Below are 14,903 nucleotides of genomic sequence, written 5' to 3' on the forward strand. Positions count from 1 at the left end.
ACTGTTTATATTTAATCTGGTTTGCTTCCAAAGTTACTCGTCCAAGAACTAGCATTCAAGAGTTATGACTTCATCAAAACGTTGTTCTCCAGGTCCAGGCTATAAGTTATGCGAGGGCTTGATTTATGAGATTCTGCTATGTCTTCCAGTGGAGTCATTACTTCGTTTCAAGGCTGTATCAAAGCATTGGCATTGCTTAATATCGAGCCCTGGCTTCGTAGAATCTCATTGAACCAGGTCAGGATAATACTGTGCAACTACAATCATTGTCCACGAGGATCATCTCGATGATGGCTGGTTTTCATTTGTCCAGCTTGGTTCTAGTCGCCTAAGGACTTATGTCGACTTTCCCTGCTTCGGATATTATGAGTTTGATGAGACAGATATTAGAATTGTTGGTTCTGAATTCTGATAGAGGCATTGTTTGTGTTATTATAGGTGGTGATCCCTTTTATAGGTCTTATTCTGATCCTGGTAACACTTACCTGCGGAACCCTGCAACTAAACACTACAAACACATTCCCCAGAATATTAGTGATGATAGTACGCGGATTGTAGGTGTTGGCTTTGGTTTTGATCCTATAAATTATGATTTCAAGGTTATTAGGGTTGTAAATTCTCCTTCTCAGTCCGAGGTCTACTCTGCAAACTTGAATACTTGGCGAAAGGTTGGGCATCAGCCAATGGATAATCAGTATGTGTGGGATTTCAAAGGTTGCATTAATGGACTTTTGTGTTGGACTCAACTACATTATATTTTGACTTTTGATTTAACTAATGAGATGTTTACTTGTGTTACTAAGCTCCCTAGTGAAGCTAGACATGCTTGCATCACCGACTTCAATGATTCTAATGTTGTTCTTGTTGGTAAAGGATCCAATGATAAGATTAACTTGTGGAGGCCGAACGATATTGAATGCCTTCGTCTTGGTGGTATAGTTGAGGCGTCTTGGACTCTAGTGCTTAGTAATAGTATTGATACAAATGATGTGCCAGTACACTCTATTCATAGCTACTTCAACACTGGCGATATCCTACTAAGGTCGGATGAAGGCATCTGGTATTGGTATAACTCTGTTAAGAAAAAGGCCATAAAGGTTTCAACTTCAATTTGCTTGGGTGAAATCTATAAGTATACGGAGAGCTTAGTTTCAATTACAGGATTTGAGCAACTGTATTAATTTTTGTGATAATTATGAGCAGGAAACAGACAGCTTTGGTTTATTGGAGCACTGGTGATTGATTGCACTAATTTTGTCATTGTAGTGGTGTTTTGAAGGTGCCTACATCTATTTGATTAATTGTCTATCAATTTTCATGTTCTTTTTCCCTAATTACATTGTATTATTGTTTCTAATGAACTTTTCAACCTTTCCATTCTAAAAGACTATGACTTGTTCAACTAGTTGATCACTTTAAGTTTGTATTGTTTCTCTAGTCTTATTATTATGCTGCATACTGTTTGATTTCATCTTATAATAATATCGGTTATAATTGTCATGTTATCTGGTTATAACTTTAATATGCAGACACATTGATCTGCACTGAAGTATGATATGATTATCATTCCAGCAACTTTATTTGGCAGCCTACCATATATATTTCAAGCTTCTCGCAATACAACTGGGTTCTCAATTAAACATGATGTCGTGTTTAGAATATAATCTGATTTAGTTATCTTGCAACTTGATAGATTAGTTGTGCGAGTGCCATGAAAATTACCTTTGGTGCTAATACTATTTGCAGAGCCCCTGAGACTATTCAATTTTACCAAATGACTAATCTTTCTTTGATAAATATGTCTTTGATAGATCACAAGTTTTGTTTCCTACCAACATAAATTTTTTACAGGTTTTAACTAATTAAAACTCTTGTGACAACTCTCTTGGGTTGATGACCCTTGCAGATGGTGATGAGCGCTGGAATATCCCTAAATGCAGATACGATAAGGTGAACACTGACGCTGCAATGTCTGAGACCACAATGTTACAGCTATTCATTTGTAGCAAGGAATCATTGTGGAGAATTAGTTGAAGTAAGAGCAAAGTGTGTCAGAGGCAATGTATCCCCATAGGTGGCTGAAGCTATAGGGGTGCGTAAGGCGCTTAGCTGGATCAAGGACAAAGAATGGGATCAAGCAATAGTAGAGACCGACTGTCTTGTGGTCGTCCAAGCAATCAGAAGATCCTCTGTCATGTTATCCTACTTTGGCACAATCATCGACTAGTGCAAGGGGTTGGTGGCTGAATTAAAAGAGAGAGTAGTTTCATAAAATGTGTTCAACAGTCTGCAAACGAAGTAACTCATTACTCATTACGAAGTAACAAATAAACTATCACTGCAAGTTGATAGGTTACTTGTATAAGTGCCATGAAAAGTACCTTTTGTGCTAGTAATTTTCTCAGAGCCACTGATTCTCTATTTCTTTACATTGTCATTTGTCTTTATTACAAAATACATATTTCTCTAGTTAAAGGTATCATATGCTAAATGGTCATCTTCTGGTTGTAAAATATGTTGTTTGCTACTCCTGTAACATAAGACTCTAAATCTAAAGACATGCAAGATGTATAGATGCCACGAGATTGATATAAGAAAACAACGTTTTTGTTTGAGTACCCTTATGTTTCCGAGTAATATACTGGGGTATTGGTATTAAATCTTTACACAGACAGCAGCTAAGGAGCTGGGGTAGAAATACTTATCTCAAGTGCATATTGCATAGATTAATAATTAATTTATGATAGGCATCAAAAATACATGATCAAGCGTATGTGTCTTGCTGCAAGCCATCCTTGATAAATGGTAGAATAACTGCAGCTAATTCATCTTGATGGGAAGTGTAACAAAACAATGATCAGCCCCTTTACAATGTGTATCTTTTGGTTAGTTTATCGTGTTGTCAAAGGATAATGCGTCAACAGGAAGGAACCACTTCATCAGCAAATCATAAATTGTCAAGACCCTGAATCAAGTATCATTAATTTATGGACTTTACAATCATAGTTGTATTCTAAACGTGCATCTGTCTTTAGTTTATGGACTTTGGATTAGGGGTGTAATCGACTCGAGTCAAGCTGAATCCTGTCAAGCTCGAACTTGACAGAGTCTTTAATTTCAAGTTCGAAGTTCGGCTCGTAAAAAATTTGGTAGGCTCGAGTTTGGCTCGAAAATTTGAATTAATGTTACTAAATATTAACGCAAACTCGAAATATGATCGGTTCGGCTCGAGTTCGGTTAAAAAAAATATATTATATATAAAAAATATTGAAGATTTTTATAAAAATATATTTATAATAAAAAAATATAATAGAGACTCGATAAGGATCGCGAAAAATAAATAAAGAAGATAGAACAAAAATAAAAATATATTTCGATTGACTCAGAGGATTGACCCGAAATCATCAAGGTCACATAGGGTTAGGGTTGAATCACAAATCCTATTTGTATCGCAATTCTCCCAAATCAATTTGTGGGTGGTATCATATGGTTGGAACATGAGGTTTCTTTTCAAAAAAATGACAAAAATACTCCTTTTTTAAAATTCTGTGACAAAAATACCATTTTTTCAAGTATATGGCCAAAAATATCACTCTAATACGCATTTCTAAGTTGGTTATCACTAATATGCATTTAACAAACGAGTAATTTGTGTAAAAAAATATTTTAAAAAAAATAAAAAAATATATATAAAGGAGATACGCATTTTGGAAATGCGTATCACTTTTGACTTTCGGTGATACGCATTTCAGAAATGCGTGTCTTTTGTTTTGTTTTTGTTTTTATATTTTTATTTATTTTTTTTACCTGATACTCATTTCTCAAATGCGTATTAGAGTTACCCATTTTATAAATGCATATTACATGAGTATTTTTGACCATATACTTAAAAAATTGATATTCTTGTTACAATTTTTTTAAAAAAAATGTATTTTTGGCAATTGCTCTTTGCTTTCTGATTACTTCTTCTACTCAATATGGTTGGAACATGAGGGTTGAAAACTTTGTTATAAATTATCCCGATCCTGATAAGGGTCGGAACCAACAAGAATAGTCGGGACAACAAACATCCATCTTGTTTGTATTTTGGATACCTGTATAACCATCGAAGGCTGTTGAAGTGACTAATTCCTGGAAATTATAAGGCGTTTAGAACAAATAAATTGTGGGAGTTATCATTTCTATCTAGTATCAATACGTTTGATCTTAAGAAAATAACTCTTGCAGTAAGGTTGGCTAGAGATTTCTTGTAAAAACGCTAGCCCTGCTCAGTTCATAATGATAATATTTTCATCTTTTTTTTATTCCCTGTTTTATTTTCAAGTTAACATTATATCTCAAACACAGATCAATGTATCAAGAAAGGTAATCTTGCTATGCTTACTGGAACCTCACCTGATAAATTATAAAATGCAATAATAAAACTGATAATTTTGCAAGTTTTGCAATATCATCTGGGATTGTTCCAGTCAAATTATTGCTTGATAAATCCAGTTCTTCCATATTCAGAGATTCAATTGACCGCGAAATTGACCCAGAAAGTTGGTTATTGTAAAGATACAAATGAGTTAAATCCTTCAGCAAAAACACACTATCTGAGATTGTTCCTCTCAACATGTTGCTGCTGAAATCCAACCACTCGAGAACAGTCGAATTGCCAATACTTTCAGGAATTTGTCCAATTAAACTTGATCCAGCCATGAATAGAAACCGCAGTTTTGTCAGCTTTGTGAACAAATTTTTTGGTAGTGTCCAAGTAGGATGACTACCATATGACATTTCAAGCACTTCAAGGTTTGACAAGTTCCCAATCTCTGGTGTGAAAGAGCCATTGAACAAGTTAGCAGAAAGTTTAAGAGTGGCAAGTTCCGAAAGCTGTCCAATAGCAGCAGGAACATCTCCAGTGAAGTTGTTAGCGTCAAAATTGAGGAAAACAAAATGAGACAACTTGTCAATGTCTCCGGGGATTACTCCTACAATGAAATTCTGAGAGAGGTCTAAAAACCAAAGATTAGAACAGTTGTAAAGGCCTGTCGGGAATGATCCTGGGATATAATTGTTTGAGAAATCAAGATGGCTGAGGTTCTTTAGGTCACAGATAAAAGGTGGGATTTTCCCTGTCACATCCTTGCTGGAACATCCTGGCTGATGTTTGTCAAAAACAATACAACTATAAAATGAATTAAAATGTCAAAAGTTTATAAAAATCCCAAAATGTAACAGATTTCTATGAATGATTAATATCTAAATGACAAATTTCGAGTGATTTAGGTAATCATTGTGTTCTGTAAAAAGTAACAGATATGTTCATGATGTACAATAAGCCTGTTTGACTTTGTCCAAGTTCATATCACAGAAACATCTCATAATTTTAGTTCTCAGGTCTGAGTCCACGTCTAGCTCTACGAGAGACAAGAAGTAAGTTTATGGTTGAGGGAGTTAAGTTTATGGTTGAGTCCTCATTTATCTTTATAGTTTAGCGTCATGGATTTGATGACCTCTGACTTTGTAAATTATGCAGGGCCCTTTCAGAATTTTCGCAGAAACAGGCCAAAACAGTTGATTAGTAGAGTTCTAAGTGTTAAAGAGTATAAGATCCTGTTCGGGTCTTCCTCTACCACCTTAAGGTTTTAGTGCGACTGATTACTTTAACACAAAGAAACAAGACACCACTTGATCAAGGCCTCTTCATTTGTGTTGTTTCATTGTTCTTCATATGGTTTACATCACATTTTAATTTGTTCCAAAATGCAGACTGCAATAACCTTAGTTCATTGGTTTCATTTCAATTTTTGGTATTTTGCATATAAATATAACCTACTGTGATGCATCATCCTAAAAAGGTTACGAGCCAGACAACACAATATAATAAAACCAACTACAATGCATCACCTTAAAGAGGTAGTGAGCCGATAATACAAATAAATTGTTCGTCGACTAAATTACATTCATATAAGATGCCAGGGTAAATAACGGCAAGTATGTTCCAGAGGACCGAGATTTTTGAGGTGTTTTCTGATACGCGTATTGCACAAGCTCAGAACATCACTTACTGCACATAACTATGTCTGGCTTGTAGGCAGAAACATGTTCAGAAGTAGGTTGAGAGACCTTAAGACTAGGGACATTTTTAATTTCCTGGAAAAACCAATGCACAGACCATCCTATGCTTAGCTTATGACCAAGAAAAGAAACTCAGAGGTAAAACAATAGCAATCATCTCACTTTCGAAAGCCTAAACACAAAACCATACTTGAATAAGCTACTACATTCTTTGGATTTACAAGAGTACCATAGCTTTTAAACTGAAAGTACAATGGCTTATTCAAATTAGCTACTAATTGTTACAGTAATACTAATATATATGATCTTGTACCCTTCCTCAAACACCTTATCACCATTGCCATAGCATATAAAATCAAAACACTAAACCTTTATTTTTTTAAAATTACTCAAATAAAATTTAAATTAAATAAATAAGAAAACATAAAAGGCTGATTCTGCATAAATTAAAAATTAAAAAAAAATACGCAATATTAAATATTTTTTTAGTGCCATAGGATAGTCTTTCTGTATGAAATTATATAGTAGTAGAGAATCCATATTTGCAAAAAATGATTATGATATCAGTTACAAGCATGGAAATTACCTGATACCGAGGACGAATCACCTCTTGTATTCTTGTGATGATGATGAACTATCTTCAGTTCTTCTTTCCGCATCCAGATGATCCTTAAAGCAAATGCAAACTTTTAAAGATTTGTGGATTTAAATGACTTATTCTCTCATTTAAAACCCTACCACTTGAAGAAAAGGCAGATTTAGAAGCTAACGTAATAGACTGGACCAGTTAATATATCACTAACACACTCACATCCAATAATCGTCAATTAGGAATTTCAATGAGGAGGGGGAGAAGGAGAAGAAGCACGTACACATTTTGCTTTGGTTTGGTGGAAGAGGAAGAGAGTGCGCAGGGTGAGGTGCTTTGGTTTCGACTAACTGAAGCTGTCATGCATTTAGGCGAGACCGTCAAGGAAATTGTCAAAATGCATTTTGACTTAATGAATTCTTATGTTGATGCATGGATACTTCATATGTAACTGAAGAACTTTAGAGTAATAAATAGGTTAGCTTATAAATTTTTAACAAAGAAAGCTTTTCAGTAGTACAGGATTGGCCAATGCCCACTTACATTAATCAGATTCAAAGCCATCACCAAAGTATCTAATTAACATACAACTCTTCTTAAATTATCCAAACGCAAAGCATACAACTTTTTAAGAATTAAAAAGCTGTTTCTTCTAAAACCAACCAGTGATCAGATGTCTAGAAAAAGAGTCGGATCTTGCTCTTCTTGCATCTCCTGATCAACTTTTGCTGAGCTCTTTCAACAAATATCACAAACTTTATAGGCTTTAGAGTTGTGAAAGCAATGTATCCAGTGGACAATCCGCCTACCAATCCACATCCATAACCCATCAGCATCGTTTTCCATTCAAACCAATTGTCATCGTCTCTGTCCTCATCATTATCATCAACTTCTAATGTCGGAGATTCATCATTTCTACATTTCTTTGTCAGAGGATACCCACACAAGTCTGAGTTACCTATGTATGATTTATTACTAAAAGTGTCGAATTGCCTTCCTTTTGGAATTGCTCCAGACAGATGGTTTTCCGAGAGGTTCAAGGTCGAAAGAAATGTCAGACTAGTCAATTGCAAGGGAATAATACCCGTCAATTGGTTTGAAGAGAAATCTAGAGATTCAAGAAGACTCATGTTTCCTAGCAAGGAGGGGATATGGCCTGTAAGGCTGTTATGAGATATGTTGAGCAGCCTGAGTGATTTGAGTTCTCCAATGACCCCAGGAACTTCTCCAATGAACTTGTTGCTTGACAAATCTATGGTTGTGTAAATATTGAGAATTCTCTTCACTTCAAGATCTTGTCCTTTAATTGTTAGCAAAATAGAATCTTCATAATAAGAACCTGAACCTATATCTGTTAATTCAGTACCCACAAGTTTATCGAGATTCACTATAACTTTGAAATTGTTAAAAAAATTGTTTGGCAGGTGGCCGCTAAATAGATTGTGAGAGAGATCCATGACTCGCAACTTGGGGAATAGACGTTCCATCTTGCCAACACTCAACTTACTATAAAATCTATTTGATCGCAAGACAATGATTTGAAGATCCAGAAACCTACCTAGCCATAGTGGAAATTTGTCAATTATTTTGTTGTTTCCAAGATCAAGAATTTTTAACCGCTTACAGTTGGCCAAGGCTAGCGGTGTCGATCCTTCAAAGTGATTGCCATTCATGTTAAAAGTTGTCAAATGGCAGCTCTTTGGCAAGTTTGCTGGTAATGTCCCTTGAAATTGATTATTATGAAGATCCATGATGGAGAGATTACTGCCAAGATCTCCCAAACAGTGGGGAAGTGCACCACTTAACCTGTTACTTGACAAATCAAGAATCTGAAGAGATGTCGTTTTGCAAAGTGTTTCAGGAATTTCTCCTGCAAAATATAAAATATCTTGGATTAATTTGTAAAATCCAAGTTCCAGGTAATAAAGTGGAAGTGCATATGCTAAAAAAAAAGTCATTCCTTTACCTTACATTCTCTCTTTTGTTAAGCAAATAGTTCTCTCAAAAAACTGTGTTAGAAGTATATCTCGATTGGATCGTATATAATGTTCAGGAACCCCCTCCCTCCCAAAAAAAAAAAAAAACTCGCACCATCCCACAAATAGACACCGTCGATCAACCACTTCAAACAAACAGATAAATTTAAACAATTGGGTGTGGAAGGACTCAAACTTAGACCCCTCCCAATATTATAGCTCTACTCTCCAACAACGTACCTTAAGGTGTTCCGGCTTGTTAACACTTACTTTACCTTTAAGTCTATTTGATTGCAAGACAAGGATTTGCAGATCTGGAAGACGGTCTAGCCACATCGGAAATGTGTCACTTATTTTATTGTTTCCAAGATGAAGAACCGTTAACTTCTTACAGTTGGCCAAGTCTGGTATTGTCCCTTGAAGTTGATTCTTATGAAGATTTATTGTAACGAGATTATTGCTAATATCTCCCAAACAGTGTGGAAGTGCACCACTTAAACTGTTATTTGACAAATCAAGAATCTGAAGGGATTTTGCTTCACAAATTGTTCTAGAAATTTCTCCTGTAAAATATAAAATAGCTTAGTGCATGTCTGAAAAAATGTTTACTGCCAGGTCTAGAATTTTAAAATAGAAGTAAGATACAAACTAATAGAAGCCAGTTAGTATCCAGAAAAAGGCTTGCTGCACAAATTAAAATTTGTAAGTTCAACAGACACGAAGTCATTAGTTAGGGTTTGGAAAGAAATTTACCAGAGAGAAAATTGTCATTAAGCTCCAGCTGCGTAAGTTGTGGCAAACTCATAAGCCCCTTTGGAATTGAGCCATTGAAATAATTCTCCCCCATCCGAATCCGACTCAAGGATGTGCATTGACCAAGTGAGTCAGGAATTGGTCCTGACAAAAAATTGTCATAAGTAATCAGAGTTTCAAGTTGATTCCCTGAACACAACCCCAGTGGAAGTGGTCCAGTCAACTTATTCGAAGATATATCAACAACCTGCAGCTTCGAGTTTTTTCCTAATCCTTGAGGTACATTTCCAGTAAAATTATTTTCCCAAAGCTGTAACACTTCTAATTCGGTTAGCTCAGCAATAAAGTCTGGAATCGAGCCTTGAAGCTGATTCCGAAAAAGATTTAACAATCTCAAGTTTTTCATACTGGCAAAACTTTCAGGAACTTCTCCAATAAGCAAATTATTCGACAGATCCATCGACTTTAAGTTTTTCAGCCTACCTAATTCAGACGCAATAGCACCTGAAAACTCATTTACTTGTAAAAACAAAATTTCTAGATTCTGAAGCTTCCCAAGCTCACGAGGAATCTCACCGGACAATGCACAATTAGGTGCGTCTAACGAAACAAGTTTCGTTAAGTTCCCGATATCCGGAGGTAAATTACCAGAATAGTTATTGTAATAACCTAAATAAAGATGTTGAAGAGATGAAATGTTACCAAGCTCTGGTGCAATAAAACCAGTGAGATCGTTCCCCGAGACAGCGAGATATTCAAGAGCAGCAAAATGGCCATATCCTGCTGGAATATCACCCGAGAAGTAGTTCCCACCAAGATGAAGATGGCGGAGACTAGAGAAATTAACAATATCTACTGGAAGAGGGCCGGTGAAGTTGTTATTGTACAAATCAAGTGTTTCCAGTGTTTTCAGATTGTTTAAACTCGGTAACGTTCCGTTGAACATATTGTTAGAGAGATTAAGTGATCGTAGAGTTGCAATTGAGTTTATTGAATGAGGGACTGAGCCAGAAAAATCATTAACAGCGACTGTGAGATTTTGGAGGTAGTGGAGATGAGATAAATCAGGAGATAAAGTACCTGTGAGATCAAACGATGAAATGTCGAGGGAAATAACGTGGCGATGAGAGTCACAGGTAATTCCAGACCAAGTGCAGTGGCTCTGGTTAGTACCGGAGAGGTTCCATGTAGAGAGCAAAGAATGTGGGTCTGATGTTACCGATGATTTTAGAGATAAGAGTGCCTGGTATTCCGGAATTTTTTTTCCTGCTACCGAGAATATTAGGAGGAGAAGCATGAAATGCATTTTGCTTTGTAAGAGGAGGGAGGGGATGTACATAGTGAGGTGTGATTTGGCATGCGTTGTGTTTTATGACAAGAGGTCCTCGACGTGTATTTTGGGCTCTACTTCTGGACTGTGGTATTTCCGGGAAACAACCTCAAAAATAACACTGTACAATGTTTGATTTTCGTCATGCAAATGCATCTGCTTTTAGAGAGGTGTGCTTTGAAAATTTGTCTATCTTAGAATTTATTAGCTAACTGAAGCTAATTTGTCATGGACTTTGGTGAATTGGGTCGTGAGTAAGTCAAGTCAAGAACAGGTACGCTCAATAATTAAGAAACAAAAATCTAGAGTGTACGCTGCAAATGCCAAAAGAAATGAATAATTGATGGCTGCATATGATAAGATCAAAAGATTATAGTACCCCAATTCTAAGGGAAACTAAAGACAAAGACCGACAATTTAACACTAACCTAAGATATACTTTTTAGTTTTTCTAACCTCGAAGAATTTCCCAGACAGCAAGGTTAATAAGGTAAGAAATATACCTTCTTAAGTAGTAACCATTTGCATCTCCAGTTTAGTTTCCTGCAAATGCCAACAGAGAGAGAACGTTCCGTTGAAGTAATTGTCATAGAGATTAAGTGTTCAGAGACTTGCGATTGAGTTGATCGATTCGAGGAGTGAGCCAGAGAATTGATTATAACGAAGCTAAGATTTGACTGGTAATGGATTGGAGATGAGAAATATCAGGAAATACAGTACCTCTGCAACTATGAGATAAAAATTTTGAAATGTTGAGAGAGATGGTAGTGTCTAATATTCTTAGAGTTGCTTTCCAGTGACGGAGAATATCAGTGGGAATCCCTCTTCAGGCGCGCCTCGTGCTATACTGCCGTACAAGGAGATTTCTCCCACAGCTATACTGGGAAGCAAATAGAATATGAAAAGTACGCAAGCAAGGAGGAGTAACCTCCGGAGGAGCCCAATCATGTTTCGGGCGCGCTCGAAGCATGAATTGTCAAGACCATGAATCAAGTATCATTAATATATTTCATAGATAAAAACAACAAGAATCTTAGCAATATCGATATATTAGTTCTGAGGTTCTAATTCTATTAAATCCACTTGTGGCTAATCTCCACTTTCTCTTCTCCAGATGCAAGTCTAATGAGTCCAGAATTGTTGGGTCTTATAGAGGCATTGTTTGTGTTATAGAAGCATGATCCTCATTCTCGTATGTCTTCCGGTGAAGTCATTATTTCGTTTCAAGACTGCATCAAAAGTTTGGTGTTGCATAATCTCAAGCCTAGAATCTCATTAATCTACCATGAGCTAAAAGATAATTTGAACTCTTAAAAGATGATTAGAAACCATTTATATATTAGATTACACTAGCTTAAAACCCGTGCATAGCAGCACTACACAGATTTTTATTAATATTACATAATTTGAAAAAAAAAATTCAATGCAATTTTTAATTTTGTTTATTTAAAACTTTAAATGATATGATTTCATGATAATTATATAAACAAACGTATATTTCCATAACGTTTTAGAACATTTAAACTTATTTAAAGTGATAACATTAGTAAGAGGGAAATATTATTATAATAAAATTATTATTTTATTGAAGGTAAAAATATAATGTCTCATGATGTTGGTACCTTAAAAAACTATTATTTTAGCATGGTGATTACTTAATCGATTAACTATAACTCTATAAAAGATATTTGAAAAAGGCAATATTATTGATTGAACGATATAGTTTTATTGATAATTTTAAGTGTATTTTAAATTTTTTTAAATAAAATTTGATTTTTTATTTCACATTAATAAGATACGAATTATACTTAGTCTAATATTAATCTGATTTATTTCGGATCAGTGATTTACATTATTTTATTTTAGCCCGATGCCCAATACACTGACCAAATCAAACTAATTAATTTTAGTTTAATTTTTTTTTTTAAATCTCGGATCAATAAGATACTTTTATTTTAGACTGAATAATTAGTATATATGTTTTTTTGTTGGTCGAATTGTATTTTTATTTTAATTTTGTGTTAGTTTGAATCAATTATATAATGTATTTTTTTATCCTCGATAAATAAAATATATTATTTTATTTATCCAAGTTCATTAGTATAATTTTTTTAGGAGAATTGATAGTATTATTATTTTATCTTGACCCGAGTCACATTATATATCAACCAAATTTTAAGAATTATATTTAGTTTGTTTAAATTTAATTTAGCCCGAAGTAACAAATTAGAATGATATAGATATCGATATGAATTAAAATTTAAATTGGTAGAAGAAGTTGAATTTAACATAAATTATAGTGATATAAAGTTCGATATAAAATAGAATTGAAATTGATAATTAATAGAGGAAGTTGACTTCAATATCAATTAAAATTAGAATTGAATCTTAAGAATTATATTTAGTTTATTTAAATTTAATTTAGCCCGAAAATAACAAATTAGAATGTTATAGAACTCGATATGAATTAAAAATTAAATTGGTAGAAGAAGTTGAATTTAACATAAATTATAGTGATATAGATTTCGATATAAAATAGAATTGAATTGGTAAGTTAACAGAGTAAGTTGACTTCAATATCAATTATAATTAGAATTGATCCACCCAGTAATTAGAATTAGAAGAATTAAGTAAGGATAATTAAGTAATTTCAGCAACCGACTGCCTATCAAAATTTTAATATTTCGTCTATTATAATAAAGTATGGATGTTTTCCTTATAAATATAAATCTCTCTTCTTTATTAGAATATTAATTCTACTTCCCATATGGTAAAAAATATTTTAATATATTTTTTTGCCAAAAAAATATATTTTAATTATAAATATTGAAAATTATGAAATTTTAAAACAAAATAGAAAAATTGAATTATATATGTATTGAAATTGATGAATGATTCTGACACCTAATGTTTGTATTACAATCAGTTTTGCTTGCTTGCGAAGTTACTCAGGCCAACTAGCATTCAACCAGGCATGACTTCATCAAAACGTTGTTCTCAGAGCTGTCATAAGTTATGCGAGGACTTGATATATGAGATCCTGCTATATCTTCCAGTGGAGTCATTAATTCGTTTCAAGACTGTTTCAAAGCGTTGGCGTTGCTTAATATCAAGCCCTGACTTTGTAGAATCTCATTGTAGCAGGCTAGGATCATACCCTGAAACTACACTCATTGTCCACGATAAATACTCAAACGGTTGGTTTTCTCTTCTCCAACTTGGTCCTATTCCACTCATGCATGATCTCCCGTTTCCCTACTCCGGATGCGAGTTTGATGAGTCTAGAATTGTTGGTTCTGATAAAGGTATTATTTGTGTTACTATACTTGACAATCCTCGTGGCGGTTTGTTCAATAAGGCTTTTTCTAGCATGTCTAAAACTTACTTTTGGAACCCTGCAACTAAGAACTACAAACTCATTCCCCCAAATCCCGGTTGTTATGATAATTATACGGATACTATGGCTTTAGGTTTTGGTTTTGATCCCATAGATAACGATTTTAAAGTTATTAGGGTTGTAAGCTCTCCTTCTCAGTCTGAGATTTATTCTGCAAACTTGAATGCATGGAGAAAGGTTAAGATTTTGCCAACTGAAATTCAGTATCAGTGTGATTTCAATGGTTGTATCAATGGACTCTTGTGTTGGACCGGATTTAGACGTATTTTGAGTTTTGATTTAAGTAAAGAGGTGTTTACTTGTGTTACTAAACTCCCTAGTGAATGCACACATGCTCGTGTTACAGACTTGAATGATTCCATTGTTTTGATTATTAATAAGGGATCCAATGGAAAGATTAACTTGTGGACATTGGATGATGTTGAATGCCTTCGTCGTGGTGGCGTAATTGAGGCATCTTGGAGTCTAATGCAAAGCATTGATACAGATGAGCCGGCACATTCTATTCATAGCTACTTCAGCAGTGGTAATATCCTACTAAGGTCTGATATAGGCAACTGGTTCTCGTACAACTGCGTTAATAAACATGCTATAAAGATTTCAAATTCAATTTTCTGGGGTGAAATTCTAAAGTATAAGGAGACACTAGTTTCAATTACAGGATTTGAACAAGTGAAATAAAATTTTTTGTGAAGATTATTAGCGGGATACAGGCAGTTTTTTATTATTCTGAGTACTGGTGATTAATAGCACTAATGTTGTCAGTGTTCTTGTGCTTTGAAGGTGTCTACATCT

At 34.5% G+C, this 14,903-nt stretch overlaps 3 protein-coding genes across 3 annotated transcripts; 2 read left to right on the forward strand and 1 right to left on the reverse strand.

The window, feature by feature from the left end:
• Positions 1 to 338: 338 nt before the first annotated feature.
• LOC141679189 (uncharacterized) lies at positions 339 to 1,181 on the forward strand. Its single transcript, XM_074485697.1, has one exon. The coding sequence runs from the start codon at positions 339 to 341 to the stop codon at positions 1,179 to 1,181; it is 843 nt and encodes a 280-aa protein (XP_074341798.1).
• A 5,958-nt stretch (positions 1,182 to 7,139) lies between these two features.
• On the reverse strand, positions 7,140 to 10,978 carry LOC141676792 (uncharacterized). Its single transcript, XM_074482504.1, has 3 exons — positions 9,382 to 10,978; positions 8,904 to 9,191; positions 7,140 to 8,522 (listed from the first exon to the last, which is right to left on the reverse strand). The coding sequence occupies exons 1-3, from the start codon at positions 10,718 to 10,720 to the stop codon at positions 7,330 to 7,332; spliced, it is 2,820 nt and encodes a 939-aa protein (XP_074338605.1). The 5' UTR covers positions 10,721 to 10,978; the 3' UTR covers positions 7,140 to 7,329.
• Positions 10,979 to 12,313: 1,335 nt separating this feature from the next.
• Positions 12,314 to 14,903, forward strand: LOC141676802 (F-box/kelch-repeat protein At2g43270-like). The gene is made up of 2 exons (XM_074482512.1): positions 12,314 to 12,325; positions 13,725 to 14,903. The coding sequence occupies exons 1-2, from the start codon at positions 12,314 to 12,316 to the stop codon at positions 14,787 to 14,789; spliced, it is 1,077 nt and encodes a 358-aa protein (XP_074338613.1). The 3' UTR covers positions 14,790 to 14,903.

The sequence above is a fragment of the Apium graveolens genome, chromosome 8, assembly GCF_009905375.1.
Source record: "Apium graveolens cultivar Ventura chromosome 8, ASM990537v1, whole genome shotgun sequence".
Taxonomy (NCBI): domain Eukaryota; kingdom Viridiplantae; phylum Streptophyta; class Magnoliopsida; order Apiales; family Apiaceae; genus Apium; species Apium graveolens.

Coding starts and splice junctions, on each gene's coding strand:
- LOC141679189 (XM_074485697.1), top strand. CDS start 339: ATGTCGACTTTCCCTGCTTCGGATATTATGAGTTTGATGAGACAGATA.
- LOC141676792 (XM_074482504.1), bottom strand. CDS start 10,720: ATGTACATCCCCTCCCTCCTCTTACAAAGCAAAATGCATTTCATGCTT. Junction 9,192..9,381: donor TAATGACAATTTTCTCTCTG/GTAAATTTCTTT, acceptor TATATTTTACAG/GAGAAATTTCTAGAACAATT. Junction 8,523..8,903: donor GCAATCAAATAGACTTAAAG/GTAAAGTAAGTG, acceptor TATATTTTGCAG/GAGAAATTCCTGAAACACTT.